This window comes from Larus michahellis, chromosome 9 (assembly GCF_964199755.1).
Source record: "Larus michahellis chromosome 9, bLarMic1.1, whole genome shotgun sequence".
Lineage (NCBI taxonomy): Eukaryota > Metazoa > Chordata > Aves > Charadriiformes > Laridae > Larus > Larus michahellis.
This window is the reverse complement of record NC_133904.1, coordinates 41,716,575-41,734,943: the sequence shown is the minus strand read 5'-3', so window position 1 is coordinate 41,734,943 and position 18,369 is coordinate 41,716,575. Positions and strand designations below refer to the sequence as shown.

Sequence of the window (18,369 nt, the reverse complement as noted above, 5' to 3'; positions counted from 1 at the left end):
CAAATACAGGCTGGATGGAGAATGGATTGAGAGCAGCCCTGCCAAGGTGGTCTTCAGGGTACTGGTGGATGAAAAGCTGGACATGAGCTGGCAATGTGCACTCGCAGCCCAGAAAGCCAACCATATGAGGACAGGCTGAGAGAGTTGGGGTTGTTCAGCCTGGAGAAGAGAAGGGGAGACCTTATAGCAGCCTTCCAGTACTTAAAGGGAGTCTACAGGAAAGATGGAGAGGGACTTTTTTCAGGGAGTGTAGCGATAGGACAAGCGGCAACAGTTTTAAACTGAAAGAGGGGAGATTTAGATTAGATACGAGGAAGAGATTCTTTACTATGAGGGTGATGAGACACTGGCACAGGTTGCCCAGGGAAGTTGTGGATGCCCCATGACTGGAAGCATTCAACGCCAGGCTGGGTGGGGCTTTGAGCAACCTGGTCTAGTTGGAGGCATCCCTGCCCATGGCAGGGGGCTGGAACTATATTATCTTTAAGATCCCTTCCAACCCAAACCATTCTATGATTCTATGAAATAGGCTCTTTATTCCCTGCATCCTGTTAAGAACCTTCTGCTGCACCTGGTCCTGATTCCATTTTAAGTGGATGCATAATACTCATTATTGCTTCTACCTAAAGATGAGTGTGTTCTGAGTTGTAATGGAGGTGTCTCATGCTAGCTCCTAAACTTGTATTTATCTTTTTTCATAGTTGCAGCATGTTGGTAATCACAATCATCCTGCCATCAACTAAGTCTACTGGGTCTTTCTCTGTTTCCAACAGCAATGGTTGAATTGCTATTAGGAGAAATTCTTACTAGTGGTCCCTAAGTGCGTGACCTTTTCTATTTTATTATTGATTCTCATCACACTGCTACTATCAAGATCATCCTTTTCTTTATGATACCATGATCACTTATGATATTAATGAAACTTCTGGGGATTAAGAACTTTGTATTTAATACTTTATTAACACTTGCTAATATATGTATTTTTTTCTATCAAAGGAAGTATTAGACTATAAAGCAGCAGGACAGAGCGAGGAGAGAGGGGGTAAAGATAAAGGGGCAGGAAGAGGAAAAAGAGAAGCAATCTCCAGTATTTATAGCATCACTGGTCCAGATAGCCTTTGGAAATCCAGTAGACCGAAGCGGGGCTGCAGGTTAGGCAGAGCTGTGTCATGCACTGGCCCAGAAGCAGTTCTCTGAACTCACAGCTTAAGAACGATTGTATTTTTAAGCCTACTGGCTTTGCCACTGCGGAGCTTTTGTCTCAGGGCAATTGGAAGACTGTTCCTTGAAGCATTTAAGACAGACTGAGAAACTAGACAAGGGGATATAAAAAACCCAAGCCTTCTCTGGCCTTTAGACAGCCCTAAGAATAGTATGAGTTTATGGATTTTATGTAACAGTGCACTCCTTGGTGAGAACATTTAAAACAAATCAGTCATTCTTGATGTTTGTGTTGAAGCCAAGATACTGAGTAAAACTTCAATATGCTGTCTTTTTTTTTTTTTCTCCCTGGTAAGCACACGATCTGTTGTGTGGACTGATAAAATGGTATTTACAATCTTTGAAAAAATGAACATGACCCAAATGCCTTTTTACTGAGATTGCACAGGATATGATTTCACATCACTGACAAGCCTTACCTGGAGAGCTGTGGTGTAGACTTTTTTTCAGCTATTAAATGAATCTGTAGGTATAATGAGGAAATCTAATCTGTGGTCTGCTCCCAGCCTCTCTCCACTTTTGTCTTGCTTGTGATAGGACTTGCAGAAGAAACATTTTATTTATAGGAGAGGTAATTGTTACATGTACATCCGTTGTCATTTTTTTTTATTGTTGTAAATCACTGTGGTTTCAGTCATGGAAACTATGAAGCAGAAGCTTTTGTGGAGTGATAGTGGACTGATAGGAGTGTTAATACTTTATAATGTTGGATAAATTTGTATGCATTGCAGTTCCAGATACAAGATAGTTCCCTCTCTTAGGAACTTGTTCCTGTTACCTCCTTCTTTCTCACCAGCAGAGGTCTAGCTAACATAGATATTTCAAAACTCTAACAGGGTAAATCTCTTTGCTGATGGCATGTCAACAGCATGTTTTAATGACTGGTTACGTCTGTGAATTCATCTAGATGTGATTCCCCTGCCATACCTGACCAGCGGGACAGATGTGATTGCATTAGAAACTGGAAGTTTAAAAACATCTGGAGAATGAATAATGAATGGTATCAGAATCACAAAAACTAAGAGCTTGGTGTGATGTGTTGAGCTTCTTCCATCGGGGCATGCAAGAAGCTCATTGAAGACAATATGGTTTTTCATATACCTACAGTTAAGCGTGCTGAACTGTACCTATGTTGACCTCTCTTGAATCAATACATAGTCTCAAATTCTCAGACATAATTAGCAGCCAAGTATCTGAGTTATGTACAACACACCTTAAGAAAAACAGCAGTTTGCCTCTATAGCCATGCCAGCAAGTAATAGGATATGCTGAATAGGAGGACATTATTACATTCTGTTAAACATTAGATTTCATACACAGTGGAGAAATTAAAGGCACAAAAGAATAAAAGGTGGTGCTGTAGAATAAAAAAAAAAAGCTATTGTGCAAGATCATAAAGCTTACTGTAAACGACAGTTGTTTGCCACAGAGTGTTTTGAGGACAAAAATGGAAAAGCCTTTCTACTACATTTCACCATTATCTTCTAGGGGCTTTTGTTAAATCAACATAGAAAATAACAGGAAGCGATTAAGTAATGCTAAAATAACATTTGAGGTGATTACCCAGCAGACATCCTCTTGCCCTTTAATCAGCTCTACCACTTTGAGGAGCAGTTTAAGTAGGTGGTGGGCTATCAGCAGGAAGATCTACACTTTTATGTGGAACCTTGATTTATTGTGCAGGTTTTAGAATCTATAGAAGTCTTTTATATAGATTGCAGGTTTGCTCATGTTTCATTTAACTTAAATACAGCTGTCTAAACATGGAACTGAACTTGTAAGCTGGCTTTTATGATGGTCTTTGGAGAAACAATTTCACTCCAGAGCAATTCGGTACCATGAAACAAGCTACTTTTAAACGTAAAACAAAGCTAAAATTAAAATGCCATTTCATCTGAGCTCCAATAGAAATAGGTAATACAAGGCTATTTACAGTTTGTTTGATACATTATGTAACTTGCATTGTATGTGTAGCTGTATCTTACTGCCTAGCTCTGCTGTTTGGCAAATAATTGTAAAACTAAAGAAGATATTTTAGTTTTTCTTATTGCAAGCTCTCATTTTGCTCTAGTTCCACTGCCCTCATCCCACTGGGTATTTGGGTAAAGAGAAAGGCGGAAGCACAGAAATTCACTCATGAAGCTCATTAGCAGCACGCACAGCACAGCGCCAGCTGTCACCCTTACTGGCACTCTGTCTAGGCTGAACTCTCACACTGTCACCTCAGCAGCTTTATCTACTGCAAGGAAATATATTCATTTTGTCTCTATAGGCAGATGTAGATGTTTCCCTAGGGATACTGTAACAGTAACAAAGCTTTCTTTGATTTTTCAGAGTATTTTTTATTACTGTTTCGGTTGTACAATTTCAACATTAGGGAACAATACATAGCGTACAGTACATAGCTTGCGTTGTTCGCAGGTTTTAAAGTCATGTGTCAAGGTTCAGGCTGCAGGATAGAGTTCACCATTCCTAAAATGAAAGCAGGCACATACAATACTATCTTGCTGCAGTATTAGCGCAATCTTGTTTGTCAAATATAACATTAGGAGCACCACCTGCCATTAGGATACTGCATATACCAAAGGATTACTGACATGGATCCTTAAAGTTATGCGCCTCTGCCCCTGTAGGATTTGTTCACATCAAAGTGACATCACTAGAAAAACGCTGTTAAGCAGTTCACTCCTTGGTTTTAAAAGTTAGTGAAAGGTTACAGCTAGAGAAACACCTCACGAAATGAAACCACAAATCCGATACACATTTTGCATAGTTAAATTTATGTCTCTGGATTTTTTTTTTCTTCAAGCCTTTGAACTTTTGCTTTGAGGTGAACAGTTACTCGGAACACACTCTCATTCAGTGTTCAGACCACCCAGTCACTCCAGATACCTTTCCATTTCTTTGGTTACTTTCTTTTCCTTAACATCTCTTAACCTTTTTTTTATTCCTTCTACAACACTACACTGTTCCAGACATCCACTCCCTCCCCTTCGGCTACTCCTGTTTATTTTCTTCAGCTTTTCCCACCTCTTCAGTCATTTCCACTCTCTTCTGTTACTCTTCTCAACATCTCTGGGCTTTCTTATCTTCAACCATTCTGATTTTCTCTTGATGAGGAGAAAATGCCACAATCTTCTTGTTGCATCCAGTTGCTATTGCTATTTGCAGTACCACTTCTAAATCCTTTAAAAGCATTTACCTCTAAGGGCCTCATTCTTTCCATATTTACACATGGATGTAACCCCAATAATTCCAACGGTTTTACATGCAAAGTGTCAGATGAAAATCCAACCTACTGCCTTGAATCATAGCTGGAAAGGAAAAAGCTAATGGAAACAGAATGAAAAATTAAAACTTCAGTGTAATAGTGCACATTCCCTCTCTTGAACTTGCACTTTTTTCCCCCACTTGGTACGGAGCTAAACATCTTTACAGTGTGTCAACTTACTGTCACATTTTTCCATTACAATAATATCAAACAAGTTTGATCACGTTTGCTTCTTTAATCTGCTGATATGAATTGTTCTCTGCTAATTCCTTTTAACTAGTGCCTGGCATCAGGAAAAATCTGCCTCCTACCTGTTGACACCAAAATGGGAGAGGGAAAAAATTCACATGCATCCCATGTAATGCAGAGGCTGCTGAGACAAGCACATTTTGAAAAAATATTATAGGCAGCCTGGATCAGTGATGGCTTATAGCATAAGCAGTTTTGCAAGCAAGTTTTGCACACCGACTGGCTACACAATGAAAGCTGTTCTTTCTTCACAGTCTCTTAGACTTTTTAGTTTAAGTCAACTGTATTTCTGATTGTCTGCAAATTACTTTTTGCCTGTAATTATAACTTTCATCTCTGTTTCTGTTACAGGTTTGCGTTTGTTAGGGTTTTTTTTGTTGTTTTTTTTTTTGTTGGAAGTTGAATAAAACAAGCCCCATGTTCAGTAGCATGGGGAGCCAAGCCACGTTTTGCTCATCTGCCCCAGTCCTAACATTGGCAACAGGTAGGAACATTACCACAAATAGACAGAGACCTCCTGTTTTCACACAGCTCTGCCCGAGCACAGAATACCGTTCAGATTTTAAGTCTGCACACAAGCTGATTACTTGCATACATTAAGAACCACTTTGAGTATTTAACTGCACATATTTTTTAGTATGGCCTTAGGCTTATTTTTCTGTAAAACATTTAAAAGGAAAATACTTCATAAAAAAACCACTATACATTTTGAGATAAGCTAGTGCCCGTGAAAAGTGCTAGGTTAATAACTTTGGAAAGTGCAGTCCTCCACATAGCCAAAGAATATAGACAGCAACAGTGTAGGCATCTCTGATCTGCCTGCACGCAGTGGAGATGCCGACACGGGGAAGGGGGATCAGCCCCTAGTTTGATTCTCTGCTGACACATACAGGGACACCAGTTCTGGAGCTGATGGTTGCGATCTGAGCACCCGTCAGTCACGGTGTGACTACTAACACTAACTTAACCTGACAAACTGTACAAAACAGCTACCAGTTTTAACAACTTTATTTCTCCCCTTCTTAGTCAACTTTGAATCATCATCCTTGAGGTAGACGACCAGATATTCCAACACACTTTCCCTGCACCTTTCAGTATCGCATATTTCAAGTAAAAAAAAAATACCTATTTTCAAACACTGTAGCTAGCGATTTCACTTTTGCCTACAGCGTCATCCATACTGTATCATGTCTGGAATGAGCTCTTTTGTATTACATTTGATGCTTTACATTTTCAAAGCACATCCAAAATCAGATAAATGATGATTGCATTAAACCCTACAATTTAATCATAGTATATGATTATATATAGCATGTGTATATATATATATTAATTATATCTGTATAGTTTTATGGCCAAGTTACAAGCCCCTGAGAACAGAGTTTATGCAGAAACACTGGCACCAATAACACTAGTGGATGCAGCTTTATTTAGATGTAATTAGCACAGAAAGCACCTGAAATTATTTATATTTTCTATTTATAATAGATTAACTCTTTGGATATTTTCAGAACTATATTAAGAATACATTTGTTAATCTTAACATCCGTTGTGGAAGGATTATATTTACACACAAATACATGAAGACTTGATGCTGAAAGAGCAAGAAGGGAAGAAAAGAAGGTGCCTCATCCTGTGCCCTTATATTTGCCCTTATATACATGGGTAGTGCCTTTAAATCAACTCTCATGAGCGTGGGTCCCGTTTCTGAAATTACAGGTTCAGGTCCATAATGTTTTCTTTATGCATACATGATTTCGACAAACTACTATTTAAACTATTTTTACAAATACATTCTACAGTAACTGTGTCTATGGGCTCAGGCATCCAGCCCTGAGAGAAACATGAAGTCTGTCCCCTGCATTTTGTAAATTCTACCAGATGGGGCATGTGTAGCCGCTTTTACGCTTTTTTTAAGTAGCCGCTTTTACAGCTTTGCAGTGAAATGCACCTGGCTACCTAACACAGGATACAAACCCGCGAGCGTCCCAATCTGCGTTAGGCCCCATCATCAACAGTTGCTCTTTCACCAAGGCTTGGACAAGCGCATCTTGGTGGAACAGTAACAGCTTGCTTAAAATTCAAAACAAGCCAAAACCCAATTCAAAATAGCTTTGCCACTAAACTTGTTTGTGTTTTTATATCTACCTGCAGATGTTGCTGTCCAAAAAAGAAAGAGACTTCAGTTCAAGATAACAACATTACATCATCTGTGACAATGACACTGTACAGCTTTCAGAGTACAGGAGCTTCTTATACTGACTACATTCTTTGTTAAAGTTGTTCTCTCCTAACACTGTGAGTACAATCTTGGTTTGCAACATATTTTAGAAGACAAACTAAACATGTTTGCAATACTTTGACAGGTAAATGGAATTCTTTCCAAACTGAAAGAATATAAACTTTGATAAGTTAGTAACAACAAATTTTTTGCAGGTAAAAAGTGCAAATCTGTGTATATTACCTCCAAGCATTTTACACTGCTACCTACAGGGAATTTCAAAGCATCCTTCATTTTGATGTGATTTACCAGTTGAATAGTACATTTTGACCAAGAGTCATGAAGTATATTTGACTGCTGCCTCCTGACTGTACAGACGCAAAGAACACCTTGAAAGGAAGAAAAAAAAAATATAAAAAAATGCTACTGTCAGTTTACACTTATGTATGGCAATATTTTTACCTATACAGGAAATCTGAGAGAATGCCACAGTCCTAGACACAAGGATATGTAGATCACAATTCAGTTTTAATCCCATGAGAAACTTTTTAAAGTGAAACTGTGCTTGTGGTACAACTGGGATATATTTTTTGGTCTATTTTTTTTTCCTATTTAGAAAGACACATTTTAAAATAATTAATCTAAACAGTTTTTGGGCCCAAGTTTTCTAAATATGTCAGTGGGACTAAGCAGGTTTCACAGAACATTTATGAAGAACTGCTATATGCAAGAAATCATACTTGGTTATCCATACTCTAGTGTCTGTAGTATGTCAAATACGAGAGCATTAGGGTTTTCTTTTCCATGATGGCTGCTCTGAATTGCCTGTAATTGCAGTAGCCCACAAGAGGCAGTCCTGTAGCTGGGCATTATCAGGGCTGGCTCACTAGCCCTCCCCACTCCACCTGTTGTGCTGGAGTCTGGCCAGTTAGCAATGTCTGTATTTGTTATCAGCTCTGATATCAGTTAAGGTTGTGTAGAATAGGAGTTAGAACAGAGCTGGCTAAAGTAGGGTGGTGTAAAAGTGTGGAATATCCATAGTGAGCGCTTTGTGGGGTCAGCGACTATGTTTATACTAAGGTAAGAAATAACCAGTGTAAAAAAGTTACAAAAATTAAATGGTCTCAGTGTCACAGTCAACTATTATTAATTTTTGCTTAATCACCACACTGTAGTCATCTCTTTACCTTGTCATTTCTTTCACACAGAAATTTTAGCTTCTGTGCTTTCTTGTGCATAAATACTCCTTCCAGATTTCCCGTTTCCACAGAGCGTAATTCAATTGCCTTCTCTCCCCAGCCCATGACCTGATTAGATTGAAGGTAAGCTAAAAGAAAAAAAAACAACATTTGACACTATTTAACAGGTGAAAGACTGATTCTTGACTCATTTATGTCAATATGGATCTGAAGCATTTCTCTTTGATAACAATATATTCTGAATTATTTGTATTTTAAGTTTACACAAAAAGCCTTGGGAACAGTTACTAAATTTCAGTTTCTCCTCTCAAACTTATTTTGGACTCTAGATATAAATCTTAAGTATGCTACTATTGTATATTTTAGAATCACAAAATGTCAGAGGAAACCTCTGAAGGAGGCCAAAGCAGGGCCAAACTAGACAAGGTTATTGTGAACTTGCCCAGACATGTTTTGATGGATATTTCACAACCCACCCCCAAAGCAGGGCCAAATCAGACGTTACTTGTGAACTTGCCCAGACATGTTTTGATGGATATTTCACAACCTCTCTGCTCCCCTGTTGCAATGCATCACTACTTTCAAGGGTAAAAATTTCTTCCTAATACCTAATTGGAATTTTTCTTGGTGCAATTCGTGCCCATTTTGCCTCTCATCCCTTCACTGTACACATCCAAGAAAAGTCTTGACTGTCTTCTCTATACCCTCCCATTTCAAAGCTTGGTTTGTATTTATTATGGAGTTCAGCTTAGTCTGCAACCTAAATACTTTTGAATCTGAGACTATGCCATGGTTAATTCGGTGTCCTTAGCTATTGTCTTCCCATTACTAGTTACATGCAGTATCTCCAAAAATAAAGGAAAATACTCCAGCACTGTGGAAGCTTACTATGTTACTCCCTTTAAATCTGGCAATTTGATGAGAAGGCAGAATAGTGATGAAGGAGTTAACACCACATATTTCAAATTAGGCACAGTTTCAATGAAAGCCCTCCGATTAGTGCACAGTGTGGGCTTCCAAGGTAAAAATACATTAGTTATGCTCTATTGATAGTCAGTGCTCAGGAACTGTTCTTCTTGCTCAACTATGAGCTGTTATTTCATTAGTCTGAGAATTCTGGTGCTCTGAAATGACCTGGAGAGAATGTGTGCATTTGGTTTTCAGCTTCAGCGGGCAGTGCTTGCCTGCCCTACATTACTAGTGCAAGCAACGTCTGTTCCTTAAAACCTTCCACGTTGGTTTAGATTTTTGACTAAAAATTAAACTTTCAGTACACAGTGATACAGGAAGCAACAGTCTGCAATCCCACTTTAGAAGGACAGCAGAAAATAAAGGCAATATGCCTGAGTGAGTGTATTTTCTTCTTTTATCAGCTGTTGATTTATTATAAAATTGGAATCCTTGCTTTGTAATTCTTGTCAGAACAACTACATGAAAATTATACCTCCTTGGAAACATGTGTGGTTTGGCTACAACGTTGTGATTTTAATTCCCTCAAAGTCTATGAATTTCCCCTACATCTGTTTAGTGTGCTTTCCTTTCAGTTATTCTTTGTGCACACTGAAGGCTTCCCTGCCGCTAGAGCCGAGAGCAAGAAAATTCTTTCCCAGTATCCCAGTTGTGTGGAAAGCGGAAGAAGCCATCCCATCTGAAAAGCAAACCAGCAGTGAGCATCTGAGGGCAAGTGGGAGAAGAGAAGGGGGGGAGGGGTATTTTCTAAAAATCAAAGACTTGAAATCAATAAATTTTTAAATATTATCTTTATGCTTCAGGTTCCTAGGCTGTACAACAGGGCAGTACTGCTGTAGGCTGCAAGGAAGACTGCCATTAACATTTCCGAATCACTGCAGCAGTAGCATGATGAGCACCAGGGCAGCACCCGTGCAATGTGCTGTTAGTATCTAAAAAGGTAGGCCCAGACCACACATAAAGTGAAGAACATAAAAATCATACAATACTCAGACATTTGCCATTTTTTCTAACAACTGACAGTGTATTAACCTTTTCAAATTTTGCTTTTCAACACAACAGGAAGAGAGGCACACTGTCGTTCTGGGGGGTGGGACAGCGAGGCAGGCACATATACATAAATGCATGAAAGCATTCTATCGCTATGCTGTTTAGGTCATGTAGGTCCTGCAACAAAGACCTAATCCACTCATAAGTCTCCTTATCTTTTCCACTACAAGAAACGTGCACTCAAGTTGTCAGTATGCTATGTCTGTATCATGTCTGCATCCGTGCCTTTGGCAGATTTCAATTTGATAGCATCCTTGCAGCTCTCAGTAACAGCTTAATTAGGCTCTGTTGCAACCTCTAGGTGATCCAGGATAGAAAGCCCTGGATGACTTGACCAGTACCACTATGTTCAGAAGAGACCTAATCTCCAAGCAGTATTACAACAGGAACATAATAAACCAGATATACTGTGTTCAGCCATTGATTCTCTGCTGTCCAGCCAATAAACTGAGAACTTGTCAAGTGACAGTGGCAAATTTCAGTTGAAGTACAAATATCATAAAAGTCATTCTTAATGCAGAATCAAAAAGTTCTTTCTCGAATTGCATCTGTAGAATAACATGCCAACAAAAAGGCCCCAATATACCATTTGTGCGGTTGTCCAGTTGTAAGGATATATGTACACATGGAAATTAATTTGGAAGATAGCAGGCTGTGAATTCAAAGGCCAGTACTGAGTCTTGATAATCTTCCCATGTGGCAGCACTTAAACGTGTTTCACGTGAAATGAATTGAGAACAGATTGGATGCTCAGAATAAAGCTGTCTTATTCTGGAACAAAAGCTCCTATCCCTGAGCAACTTAGGAATAGTTATTTTAAGTCCACTTTCCACCTCAACAAGCTTTAGATAAAAATTTCCTATGCTTCCAGCTGGCAACATACAAGGGTGTTTATATTTCAGACAATACAAGATCGTACTGGTTTCTAGCAACCCTAGACTTAAACAGCCACTCTGGTCCTTTGGACAGTAGCTCAGCAGAAAAGGCATACACTGACTCAGACTGATGAGCCAGTATTGCTTAACGTGCTGGAACAAAGTTATCCACAGTTACCTGGAGCTCCCCTGCTTCACCCAGGTCACTGCATATCTTAAAAGACCTATACTTGTGCATGAGCTGTGGTTCTTGCTACACCATTTACACCAGCATTACTCCCCGGACATCAAAGAATATATGCTATAATGTTAGTATAGCAAAGTGAGCTCAAAATCAGTTTCTTAACATCGTGAAAGCATTAACAATGCTCTAAACTTGGGGCAAGACTTGGTATTTCCTGTTTACACTGTGTATTAACATTTAAGTTGAGTAGAGGGAATTGACTGCTTCAAGGGGAAATGGTTGAGGGAGACAGGAAAGGCAAAAGAAATTACTGAGCCATATTGGATCCATTAACTTCTATGAAGTGTCACTGACATGAGCTAATGATCTCAGTCTCCCACCCGTAGCATACTCAGTCTGAATGAGACAACTGCACTTCGTAGCACGGAACCCAGGTACTGCTACTACCTCACCTCCCTTCTTAACCTTTTCTTTTTTAAACTTTTTCCCTTCAAAAATCCCTTTTCTGATCTGATGTACTGAATTTGGCTCGCTGCCCTAAGCAGTTATTCCAAACTGACCTCTGCATTAGAGCAGAATCAGGCCACCTTTTAGCAAAATATCATACAATTTTCTGATTAGTGGTACAGAAATAGGACAGGAAAGGACCTTAATGTACCTTCTCTTCCATCCATATTTCTGTGCCACATCAGTATCACTTCTGACAGTTGTTTGTCTAACCTGACCTTAAAGGCCTCTAGTGATGGAGACTCCAAAAATTCCCCAGGCAACTGATTCCAGATAAACCAAGTTTGAAATGAACAAACTGAACGTGAATTAAAAGAGTCTGACCGACTTTTGTGTGCCCAAGTCACAAGATCAAAATTCATTTTGGAAGGTAAAAGATGGTGTATGCTGCTCTACTGAATTCCTTTTTGGAGGCAGTATGTGCATAGGTGAAATTCAGTGCAAAAAAGCTACTGAATTTTTCTTTTGTATACGCGTTTGAGAAAACTGCTTCAGGCAAGTATGCAGCTGGGCATGAACATTAAGAGGAGAAGATCCAGTGATGACTTTGTGACAAAAAAGAATACCAGCTATGAGAGACCTGTCCTGGTTTGAGGTAAAACAGAACCAATTTTCTGTTTAGTAGTTTTACTTTTTAGCTAAGCACTTAAAACTGAGTACACTTCTACAGAATCCTTCTTTGGCCCTTTAATCAAACCCAGTGTGATCTATGAAATCAGGAGTTTTATTGGTTCCCCACTCTTTGGGGAAAGCATGTTTATTCATTTATTTTTAGAGAAATGGAAGGGAGACGTAGGAAATAACCCACAGAGATATCAACATCATCCTACGATGTAGCAAAGCTTGTTCCCACTGAAACCCAGCCTTGAGCTCTCCAGCGATGTTGCTGATCACTGATTAGGGACTGATTAGCTACTTGCACGTACTCCTGTCTGTTGCCCATGCCTTAAAACTTACTGCCCGCAAAGTTAAGCAATTTTGGGTAGGAAAACCAAGAAGGAAGTTGGTAACTTCTCTTGTGCAATTGCGTTAAATAGATTTACTACTATTATTTATGTTACCTGGATAGAAGCGTGTATTTTTCTTCCTCCAGTCACAGCTGTGGAGACCTTTTACTAAATGAGAGAGGCTAGAGAGTCAAAATCAAGAAGAAAAAAATCTAAGGCTGAATAAAGTCACAAGTGGACAAATTAAGAAATTGGCCATGGAAGACAAGTGTTTTTCTGCTGTATGTTTTGGTCAGATTGCACTGGATAAAGGGCATACAGTCCCCTAACCACCCCAAGCGAGCTAGGAATAAATTTATGAATAAATCTTTTTTTTTTTTTTCCCCTACACGTGTATGTTTCTATGCATCTCTGTTCCAAAGCTTCTCTGCTCACAGTTGTTGCTCACTCTTTCGTAAGTATTCCAGTAGAACTGATAAACCAACTCAGAAATGTATCTGGGGTGACAGTTTCCTTGTTTGAATGCTTTTTACTGTTTCCTTGGGGAAGAAGCGCACAGAGATCTATCCAACAAGAGTCATTCAGATACAAGCAGGCATTTTCTGTGCGGGAGATGGACACCAACCCTTCCAAGAACTGGTGAGTATGTTGATAGAGCACTGAAGCAGTAATTCAACAACCTTTTGGTAACGCTGTCCGTTTCTCTACATAACATACTTTTTGCTTCTAAATGTACACGGCAAAGGAAATAAGGACTTTTATTGGTTCCCCACTTTGGGAATATCCAGTTTTGTGCCAACCTTCTGAGACTGCATACTGTAAATAATTCATTACTCACACAAAAGGGCAAAAGTGCTCCCAAATCTTATTAACTTGATGTTTCTTAAGCCCTTTTTTAATCCTGTTCTATAGAAAGAAAATATTACAGCTATATTTGTATTTAGCCCTACATATGTGAAATATCTTTCAGATTAAACATAGACGGAGGACTTCTACAATTTTAATTTCCCACAGGATTTGAATTTCCTCTCTCCAAGTTCTTATTAACAGGTCAGTCACAGAGGTCCCAACTTAAAGACTATGAGAGTAAGCTACATTTAGATTCCCTGCCCTAAATCCATCAATTATAATACAACTATTTTTTATTTTTTGTAGTGAAGATATTCTCACAAAAGTTTTCTTTCAAAATAATTGTTTAAAGAAATCAAGAAATGAGCAATGGATGACTAGAGAACACCCTGAGGTTAGCACAAGATCCTTCTGTCTCTGAAACACAGAGTGAAAATTTTGAGATAAGCTCATAGAGACTTTAGGAGGTCTGAAATGAGTCTGGAGATTGGTCTGGAAATTCCAGGAAAATGGGATCTCTTATGAAACTTTCAAGTTTCCCCTAAGTTTGGCCATGCAAATAACAGAGTTATTCACGTTTCTCTCATAATAGATAATGTTTTTGTCTGGGGCCAAGAATTTCAAAGGATCAAGAAAATTAATAGGAGCTAGTGGGAAAGAATTATTAAAATAATAGTTAAGAGAGCTCTTTGTTTAAAGTTTGAGTTGGGTGTTGAGTTATAGGTTGGGTTAATTTGGTTTTAGTGGAAATGTGATTCCAATCAGAAGTCAAATTAATCTTGTACCACATCACAAAGACTGACAATTTCTGTTCCAAAGAAATCAATTTCTGAGATACCAGAAGTGCTGCTGCAGCAGCAGAAACGCAAGGGTTCTCAAGCCAACATATTGGAAAGTTGTCAAATGACAACTGAGAGGGGCTGTTTGGAGACTGCCTCCCTTCAGCTGTGGAATCTGCAGAAGTATAAACAACGAGAGAGACAGATGGATGGAGACAGACACCTTTCCTTCCAGAGAAAACCTACAGTCTTGCTTTTTGAGCACTGGGAGAAGTTCTACAAAGAGCTAGCTGTTTATTCAGCTCTCCTAACCTTACCATCCAAAACATTTAATCTAACTCGCCCTCTGCTTCCTCAGCAGGATGTTTCGCTATACCTGCCCTAGCTACCTGTCCCTGGATGGGCACCACCTTCCCCATCTGGAGGTGCCCATTTCTCTAGACTGACTACAGAGAAAACCTAAACTATTCACATAGACAAGATTCCTATATATTAAAATTCACCAGACAGGATGCCACCCTCAGAAGCATCTTCTCCGTCCCTTTCCTATTTAACTGCCCTAAAATACTCTAACAGAAACACTTAGACAATGTCGTACTGCTATCTTTCCATGCAAATGCTTATCATAGTGGTGTGCTGAAGAACAGGAGAAATAGCTGCACGAGCACATGGAAAGGCAAATGTGCGAATGGCATTCCTTCTATTAAGATGTAATCAACCTTGAGAAATCGAGAATATCATGCCTAGCCAGATGTATACTGAACAATCTTTATAAATTAGAGTAGTTAACTGGCACAAAAGATCACAGATATTCAACTGGTCCAAAGTGGTGAAACTTTATTCACTTCAATACCAGCTGGGTACACGCAAGGAAATTTTTCCTGAAGTTAAGGCAGTGTGATTTCCAGGCTACAGGAAAGCTTTACAAACCTATCTCATGTCTGTGGGTTTGATGATTCAGTACTTGCAGCAACACTGGGAAGAAGGACTTAAGCTTTCTGTGGTCCACTTCTGAGGCATTCCTGCGAACTCAATCTAGATTAACCGAAAAGGCTTTGACAGCAATCAGTGCTCAGTGAGACAAACTCCAAATTTCCAAGTAGAAGTCGTAGAGGTATGCAGCATCCCCCTTTCTAAAAAGCACAATGTAAGAAAGCCCTTTGTTCCTTATATATCATCTGTCTTTGAAACACACTAATTATCTAGTAACAATGACTCTTTAAGACACAGCATATAGTAGGAATAATACAACTAGAAACGCCTGTAATAGTTAAAAATAACATCCTGGTTTAAAAAGTATTAAGCATGAGATTAGGGTTAATCTCTGGCAGGACGCTCATATAAGTGTTGCTGATTTTAAAATTGTTTCTTCCCAAGGCAGGAAAAAGAAGTTCTAACCCACGAAGTACATGTGGGTAAACAAAGGAGAGTTTAAGTATTTATGAAAATCACGTATCGTATATGCACACCATAAGGTGGATAAGACATTACAGTTTGAAGAAGGTGTCCATGGTAAGTAAACTTGCTGCTTTTAGTAAGGCCTAAGGAAGGCCGTCCCGTAACAACATGCTTGAAAGCTTCTGTCTCCTTCAGAGAGCATCCGTCAGTGCAGCTTCCAATTACACTCAGTATTTCTCATTAGAACTCTTCTTACCCTGAGTAATTGCTTTTTGATTATTATTTCTTACAGTGTTTCTAACATCAGTTCAGAGGGGATGTAAAATTTCAGCATATCAAAAAAGGTTAGATATTCCTATGAAATAATGGAGAATTGACTTAATACATTTTCATTACATCCTGTAGCTCTGAATATGGGCTGAAAATTTGGCATAGGGCTATTCAGTGAAGGGGAGGAAATGCCATATAGTCAGCTTATACATTTTGTTTTTGAAACTGAAGCAGTTTTGTTGCTGAATTTTATTGAAATAGCGCAATAAAGTCGTATTGTAGTGGTTTGTGTTCCAGAGGTGGGCTTCTTGCCCTTAGTGCTGTTGAAAACCCTCTACAAATGTCAAACCTGGCATTTACTCAAGGCTGTTATTCTACTAATGTTAATGGACTAAAACTACCCAGTAGAAGTAAAAGGAGAAAGGTGAACATCCTCAGTTTTTCACTGTGGCATCCACTTTCTGCCAATCTAATAATATGCTTTTGTACAATCTAAGTGTCTTGGGTTTTTTTTCTTTGTTGGTATGTTTGTTTTAAGATGCAGAACAGGACTGAGCCAGAAAAGAAATTAAAAGCAACAAATAATAAAAATCTGCCTGTGTTGTTCTTGATTTTCCCCACACTGTTAACTTGAAGCCCTCTGGGGAAGGTGAAACAAACAGCTGTCCTGGCTACAATACAATTAGAATCTCCTCCTACCAAGCCAACTGCAAGCGTGGAGAGATTGAGAATCTATTAGAAATACCCTGGGCTGGCAGCACTGTGAATTTAAAGTGATAAAATTAAGGGGCCATTTGACAGCAGTTACAGACCTCTTCAGTAACGACCTCTCTATAGTTGTGAATTTTTACATAAAATGCTGTGGGCTATGAACAATCAAAGTAGGAAACGAGCACTTTTTTTCCCCCCCTTTGTAATTCACAGAATTCTGTCTGTGAAAACTGATGGTGAGCTGCATCCTCAGTGCAATTTGGCTGTATAGTCAAGGTATAATGCAATAAACAGTGTGACAAGAATACAAACTCTGATCCAAATGTGAAGACCCTATTGCAATCATTGGCTGTCTTAACACCAACACACATAAATCTGTTTACTCTTTACACATCTGGTTTGCTCAGAAGTTTCTTTATGTGCCACACAACCACTTTCACATGGATACAAACCTCATAAAGAAGTCAGGCTTCATGCGGCAGAATCTTAGATTTAATAAAGCGCTGTTTTTCATACATACCTACAGATGCTGGCATTTCTCCCCACTGTAAAACAGTTTCCTTTGTGAAATGCCCATATATATCAATGTAGATGCCTTCATCTTCATAGGTGAGTAAAAGCTCCATTCCGCTGGTATTCGGCAGGATGATGATGGCATGTGGGCGAATAGTCCCCTGGATCTAGAATCGTATTTTACTAAGATTTATATCAGAAAATGGACTGCAATTTTAGTGACTACATCAATCTAACTAGCTTGGCAGTGCAATAAAAAGAACTAGCTCGTGGCTCATGGAAAGTGAAAGAAATGCCTGTTTTCAGAAGGCTGTGTGGTGTGCTAGCCAGCCTCCGAAACAGGCTTTCTCCCCTCCTCCCCGCTTTGAGTATGACAGTAGGTTTGCAAACAAATCAACATTCAATATTTCACTTTATATTTCCCAGCATTTAATGGTTTCAAGAAGCCATGGAGCCACTGAGACACAATAATATTTACTTACTCACGCACAAAACACGTGCGTTATATAAATAGGAGAAAGGTGAAATAAATTTGAATTCACAATTATTTCAGAAGATGGAGGAAGGACAAAAGCTTCCATATTCCAGGAAATCCGTGCTTTCACTTTCCATGATATTGCCCTCTCCCCACTGACAAGCTAAAACCTGTCAATTTAACTGCAGCAAGTTGAAAAGTTACCTGGACCTTTCAAATACGAGCCACTCTCTGTCCTTCCCTTCCCACATCCTTCACTCAACAGTTTCCCACTTAAATGCTGTTCGGCGTACATTTTCTGCATGCCACAGGAACAGTGCATTTCGCTCGCACAAATTATTTTAACAGCTGTTCAATGCACTAGAATCTCTCCCAGAAGCCAACACGTCCCAAGTGAAAAAAAAAGGTTTAAGTATACAACCATGAAGGTGGGGTTTTATGAAAGTGGTTTTGAAAGAAAAGAGGACAGCCTTAACAGACAATAACAAAGCATTTCCTTGTCTAAAGTGCTACTCAAAACAGGATGTTAAATAGTAAATTAAACAACTACAACTAATATTTTTATAGGAAGCGTATGACTGGGGTTTCTACATCATTTTCACAAGCCAGCAACACACAGATCGTTTCTTCTTCAAGCACATACATTTATGCACACCGTTAAGGGCACAACGAACAGTAAAA

At 39.0% G+C, this 18,369-nt stretch overlaps 1 protein-coding gene across 4 annotated transcripts in view; it reads right to left on the bottom strand.

The window, feature by feature from the left end:
• Window positions 1-3,552: 3,552 nt before the first annotated feature.
• NRK (Nik related kinase) overlaps window positions 3,553-18,369 on the bottom strand; it is a 116,824-nt gene continuing 102,007 nt past the window's right edge. For 3 of the 4 annotated variants that reach the window (XM_074601813.1, XM_074601811.1, XM_074601812.1), the window contains exons 29-31: window positions 17,221-17,380; window positions 8,150-8,289; window positions 3,553-7,351 (exon numbers count right to left, since the gene is read on the bottom strand). In XM_074601813.1, the coding sequence (XP_074457914.1) occupies window positions 7,268-7,351; window positions 8,150-8,289; window positions 17,221-17,380 (384 nt within the window). In that variant the 3' untranslated portion in view covers window positions 3,553-7,267. Of the gene's footprint in view, window positions 7,352-8,149; window positions 8,290-15,143; window positions 15,455-17,220; window positions 17,381-18,369 lie in introns of those variants that run through there. The other variant, XM_074601814.1, reaches the window with a different exon arrangement.